We start from the raw sequence: 5,689 nt of genomic DNA, 5'->3' as shown, positions 1-5,689 counted from the left end.
TCAAGAGTCATCTTGCTCTTTTTGACTTGTTCTGATAGCGCCTTGAAAAGATTATAAAAAAGATGACAGACTTTGCTCTATCCAATAAAGAACCAAGAAAGAAGGAAGTGTCTATAAGCATCTCTTTATTTACATCATTTTTTAGCCCCATTGACAAATTCTGGTCAAAAGTAGGTGTTAAAAAATAGCCATCATAATGATTGGCATACAGATCGTATTGGTGAAAGTAAAGAGTATCTGACGTCATTGGCTTTTCCTAGCAAAGCTTATTTGCTAAGGCAACGTAATGATCCAATTGATGTTATTACTGTGTGGTTATTACCATTTTATAATACAAAACCCACATTGGTCAAAATTGAAATACCAGTGCTCTACTTTATGATACTCGAGTGTCAATAATTAAAAAGTAAAAAAAAAAAATATCATTATGATAATAAATATAAACCAAGACTTTATTTCATATTTACATTAAATAGTTTACATAGATTTTGATACATCTTTTCTGCTTTTTTTTTTTTTTGGTATTTATTTCTGCGCAAGAAAGTCTTAAGGCTGATAACCATGCTTTTGCACTTTATGTCGAACCATGGCATCTTTCCGGCTAAAAGTCGAAGTACATTCATTACAGCTATAGGCACGTTCGCCATTATGCACTGTGGCTACATGTCTTGATAAATCGTGCTTACGATCAAATGTTTTGTTGCACAGATGGCACGAAAAGTCTTTTCGTCTATTCTTATCATGTGTCTTGATATGTGTGCCGAGATTATAGCGTCTGTTGAACGTCGCATGACAGATAGGACACTCGTGTTTACGGTCGCAGCTTTTGTCCACTTTGATGCGTTTGTTCGCTTTTTTCATATCTCTGTCTTCAGATTTGCGTTTCTTTGTTGGCATAGGCATAGGGATGGAAGGAATGGAGTTGTCTTCATGATGAAGGTCATCAGTGATATTAAATATTGAGTCATCAAAATCAAAGAGGTCGTCGCTCAATTTGAATAAATCTTGATGTAATGCGTCTTGTTCGTTTAGTGTGTTTGAAGTGGATGATTCAGAAGGAAGAGGAGGGAAGAGAAAGTCAGAGGAGCTTTCAATGTTGTTCATTGTGTTATTTAAAAGTAATGAGGGCTTATCATTTAGAGAGTCAAATGATTCGGTGTTATTTACGGAAGGTGTTTTGGATGCGGATGAACATGGATCATTATTATTCCAAGAGAGGTCGTTTTTGAGATATTTGGCAACTTGAATGTCTTGAGAGTCTACACCAGCAAAAGGATTATTGAAGACGTTGTTGGAGGATTCGATGTAGGGTGAGTAATATGGGGAGTTTTGGAACTGGTTTAGACTTGGAGTAAAAAGAGTTGCAGGTGTAAAGGGAGTATTTAAATTAGAATCCAAATAGGGTGTGTTCATCATGGGAGATTCTTCTACGCCAGCGACTGCAGCAGCGGCAGGGGTAATGTCACCAATGAATGCTGATAATGGAGTTTGCTCAATCTTTGAGCTATTGGGTTGTTCACCTAAAGCTAAAGCAGAGGCTATAGCGGCAAGATTAGATGAAACGATCAGTTTACAAGCTTCTACAAATTCAGAAACTTGATTATACTCACTGTCAATGTTTTCCCAGACTTCAGTAAAATCAAAATCACCATTTTTGGTATCTTCCAATTTGTTTTCAAATAAGAGTTGATGGATATCGTTCATGCTAATATGCTGAGAAGACATTGTATTCGAGATTGGATGCAAAGATGAGCGGGATGTAATATATCTTGTAATGATAAAATGAATTAACTACAGAAGTGGGGTATAAGGGTGTATTATCCTTTTGGAGAAACACACAAGGCGAAAAAATAAGGGAAAGAAAGAAGAGAAGAAGAAAAAAAGGAAAAGTGAGCGGTAAAACCACATCCCAATTATATACAAACTTGAAAAAAGGTTCCGCAGCACTTTAAAAACCTTTTTGTGAAACCAGTGGTAAATGAGTCACAAATGGGCACCTTACAGCGAAATGAAGTCCAACTTTTATTCCCTATGTATAGGGTGGGTCAGCTCAATTGAACACAGTTACTATGGTAACTGGCTCTAGGTTGTCAATTTCAATTGTCTTTGTCCTACAGACAGTCAGTTCATTTGACGGAATTTCTCGCAGCTTACTCTCCTTTTTTGTCATCGATTTCCAAAAATAGATCTGTGTTTTTTTTTTTTTTAATAAACAACAGCAAATGGCTATGTTACAGAGGGGACGATAAGTGATATGGGCCATACGAGCTTTATTCTCCACAAATACAAAAAGATTTTTATAAATATAGCATCTTTCTTCAAACATACATATAATGTGCTTGGAGTAATGGTGATTAGATTAGGGAAAGGTTATTTAGACAATACTTGGTTCATTCAGTATTGAGTATATTTTTTGGTTTTAATTGTGTATCCCAGGTTTAATTACAGACTACATTTTCCTTTTAGGTAAAGACATGTAAATGAACTAAATTACCAACTCAACAACTAATTGATCTGCTTTACTACAATTATATGACCAAATAAAGAAATGGATCTGATTGACTTAATATGCTTGGCATATTGATAATGAATTTATGCTATCATATAGAGTATCCAAAATTACTGATGCAATCAGCAGCTGTGTTTCTCACAAATACTTTCATTAAAGTCAATGATCAAGTGTCCGAATATGATAAGATATTGTTTATAAATAGCTGCTAATGAAGCGTCATTTCAATTTCCCCAGATCGAACTCTAGGCAAATATGTTCTGCCCTTGATTACTAAGAGAACTATGTTTATCCTTCAACTGTTTCGAGACAAATGAACATAGGTTTAAAAGGAGGGCCCAGAGAATTTAGTCTTATGGCAAAAGTACTTCTACTACATGTAAACAAAAGACAACATCAAATTCTTCGGTTCTACTAAAGACACATAGATTTTACGAATAGCATTGTTATAAAAATGGAAACACGTTCAATGAACCATGATGTAGTCATAGACCACACGTCTTGGCTAAATGTGGCACTCTTTCCCTTTTTTTTTTTTGTAGTTACACATTAAACTGAATGAATCGTCATAACAATACACAGCCACATATTTACATGGTGCCACTCCCATTGCTGAGCTGCGTCTTTGTGTGAGATACATTGCTGAAATTAAAATATCGACTTGTAACCAGGAAATACGTTAAAAGGACAAAGAAACGACGTTGATCTCATCACAGAGTATCTGAAAGTCAGCTCAGGGGGAACGTTGCAACACAGTCAGAAATGACATCCCAGCAACTCATATACATCTCCAGTCCCGTTTCAGTGCCTCTCAATACCAAGAAATTTAAGCGCCAAGGATTCTTTTGATGGTAATTTGCTGAAACAACTGCTTGAAAATGAAAGCAGCACATCAGCAAGTGCGATAATATTTTATGAAAAGAAGCGATTATGTAAAAGTAAAATAACAAGAAAACATTTTAAGTGAAACTTCGCACCAGAATTTAAAAGAAAAGCAACACACTGGTTGCACAAGTGAAGCAAGATTTGTTGAAAAGGATGTATCTGGAGTCGACTGGAATTGACGAAGGAACGAGAAGCCATTGAAATTGAAATACTTAGAGTTAGGCACTCTCCCGTGTTATTGGTTTCTTAAACATATTTGACAATAAGGGGGGGCTATCGCATAGTTGTTTTCTTAAAACGGTAAAATGATGTCAACATACTTGAGCAACGCGAAAGCCCTTAAGAGCATTTCTGAAGCCATGTCTCTTTTTTCTCTCCTTTACTCAACTCATTTCTTGGTTTAAATGAAAGTATTGACTACTTTTATTGCCATAACAGTAGCATTTACTACAGTTTCTAATGCAATCACCTTCAAGTAAAGTTTTAACTTTTTATTGTTGTCATGGTTACATGCAAGGATACACAAAGTCCCTGAATTTTAATATATTTATATTTTAGAGTTCCTATCAAAAAAATAAAGGAGTCTCCAAATGAACAATACGCGCGATTTATTAGTTCTAACAGTGTCGCGCTTCAAAAGTATGTTGAGACAGAACGATACCAGGATACTAAAAGTAAAATCTTTGACCCTGCGGCTGATGGCACGGTTGAACACGGTGTACCTCTTTCAAATTATTTAAACGCTCAAGTACATACACCCACTTCCCTTCTTTGAATGTATCTCTGATCTCTTTTGTAGTATTATGGTGAGATCGGCATCGGTACTCCTGCTCAAACCTTTACAGTCATATTCGATACGGGATCTTCTAATCTCTGGGTACCATCCACTCACTGCTTAGCTTTGGCTTGTCTCATGCACCGTCGCTATTCCTCATCAAAATCATCTTCATACCAGAAAAATGGCACAGAATTTGCAATCAGATATGGTACTGGATCATTAGAAGGCTTCACCAGTCAGGTAAAGTTCAACTTCATTGTGTGTACTGTGTCTAACACGCACAGTTAGGATATCCTTCATGTTGGAGAAATCGATATCGAAGATCAAGGATTTGCAGAATCTACAAATGAGCCAGGGCTGACCTTTGCCCTAGCGCATTTTGACGGCATCTTTGGACTTGGTTACGACACCATCTCTGTGAAGAAAACAATTCCACCTTTTTACAACATGGTTAAACGAGGGCTGATCGATGAGCCAGTATTTTCATTTTGGTTGAATGACGTAGAGCAAGGAGGTGAATCAAATGGAGGAGAGCTCGTGTTTGGTGGAATAGACGAAAACCGATATACAGGAGATATCACCTGGTCACCCGTGACAAGAAAGGGTTATTGGGAAATAGAGCTTCAAAACATAAAATTCAACGATCAATACCTCAATACATTTTCCATGGGTGCAGCTATTGATACCGGCACTTCTCTTCTAGTTGCTCCCAGATATGTGGCAGAGACCATTAACTCTCAACTCGGTGGCAAACTCGATGGTTATGGACAATATACTGTCGACTGTTCTACCATTTCCAGTCTTCCAGAGTTCTGCTTTGTGTTTTCAGAAAAGGAATTTTGTTTGCAAGGCACAGACTATATCCTACAGCTTGACGAGGAATGCATCTCTGGCTTTGTGGGTATGGACATTCCTCCACCTGCAGGGCCCCTTTGGATAGGTAAAGTAGTTATTTATGTTGCTTGAACAAAAGTGTACTAAGACTACTCTTAGTGGGTGACGTATTCCTTCGCAAGTTTTATAGTATTTATGATTTAGGAAACCACAGAGTCGGACTGGCACAAGCAAAGTAATATTTTAATTTATTTCAGGTAGACTAATAAAGCTTCCATTATCATCTCTGAATAGTCATTTTTTATTTGAGGGGAACTTTTTTGTTTGCAATAGTGCACGTGCATACGCGTGTGTAAGTGAAAACATTTGAGATAAAAGTTGAGCTACGTACATCTTCAGGAAAAAAAAGACAATGAACTAGAAATCATTGTACCTTTTCCTTTTTATTATCATTATATGAAGAACAAATCTCAAGCCTAAAAAATTTCGTGGGAACAGTAAGAAGAAAAGCTACATCTGCCGTCACGTACCATCAGGATGATGCACAGTAAGTCCAACGCCAAAGGAGGGAGGGGGGAAACAGCTCAAAGGGCAGCTTTGCTTTTCTATGCGACTTTCCTTGATTTAATTTAATACACATTTTTTTTTTTGACGAAGATCATGATACTATGGGCCGGGAAGAG

At 36.9% G+C, this 5,689-nt stretch overlaps 2 protein-coding genes across 2 annotated transcripts; one reads left to right on the top strand and one right to left on the bottom strand.

Moving 5' to 3' along the window:
• Positions 1-422: 422 nt before the first annotated feature.
• RHIMIDRAFT_269654 (uncharacterized protein) lies at positions 423-1,853 on the bottom strand. The gene is made up of 2 exons (XM_023612144.1): positions 1,611-1,853; positions 423-1,538 (listed from the first exon to the last, which is right to left on the bottom strand). The coding sequence occupies exons 1-2, from the start codon at positions 1,723-1,725 to the stop codon at positions 547-549; spliced, it is 1,107 nt and encodes a 368-aa protein (XP_023461999.1). The 5' UTR covers positions 1,726-1,853; the 3' UTR covers positions 423-546.
• A 1,928-nt stretch (positions 1,854-3,781) lies between these two features.
• Positions 3,782-5,316, top strand: RHIMIDRAFT_231157 (aspartyl proteinase). The gene is made up of 5 exons (XM_023607686.1): positions 3,782-3,869; positions 3,953-4,142; positions 4,194-4,412; positions 4,461-5,112; positions 5,166-5,316. Exons 1-5 carry the CDS (start codon positions 3,799-3,801, stop codon positions 5,243-5,245), a joined length of 1,212 nt encoding a protein of 403 aa, XP_023461998.1. The 5' UTR covers positions 3,782-3,798; the 3' UTR covers positions 5,246-5,316.
• The last annotated feature ends 373 nt before the right edge of the window (positions 5,317-5,689 follow it).

This window comes from Rhizopus microsporus (assembly GCF_002708625.1).
Source record: "Rhizopus microsporus ATCC 52813 unplaced genomic scaffold scaffold_25, whole genome shotgun sequence".
NCBI lineage: Eukaryota > Fungi > Mucoromycota > Mucoromycetes > Mucorales > Rhizopodaceae > Rhizopus > Rhizopus microsporus.
Note: the sequence above shows the minus strand (reverse complement) of the source record. Positions and strands in the feature narration are given on the sequence as shown.

Excerpts from the sequence above, each read along its gene's own strand:
- RHIMIDRAFT_269654 (XM_023612144.1), bottom strand. The coding sequence starts at position 1,725 with ATGTCTTCTCAGCATATTAGCATGAACGATATCCATCAACTCTTATTT. Across the intron at positions 1,539-1,610 it reads AGTCTGGGAAAACATTGACA|CCTCTGCTTTAGCTTTAGGT; the intron begins GTGAGTATAATC and ends TTGCCGCTATAG.
- RHIMIDRAFT_231157 (XM_023607686.1), top strand. The coding sequence starts at position 3,799 with ATGAAAGTATTGACTACTTTTATTGCCATAACAGTAGCATTTACTACA. Across the intron at positions 4,143-4,193 it reads CAAATTATTTAAACGCTCAA|TATTATGGTGAGATCGGCAT; the intron begins GTACATACACCC and ends TCTCTTTTGTAG. Across the intron at positions 4,413-4,460 it reads TAGAAGGCTTCACCAGTCAG|GATATCCTTCATGTTGGAGA; the intron begins GTAAAGTTCAAC and ends ACGCACAGTTAG.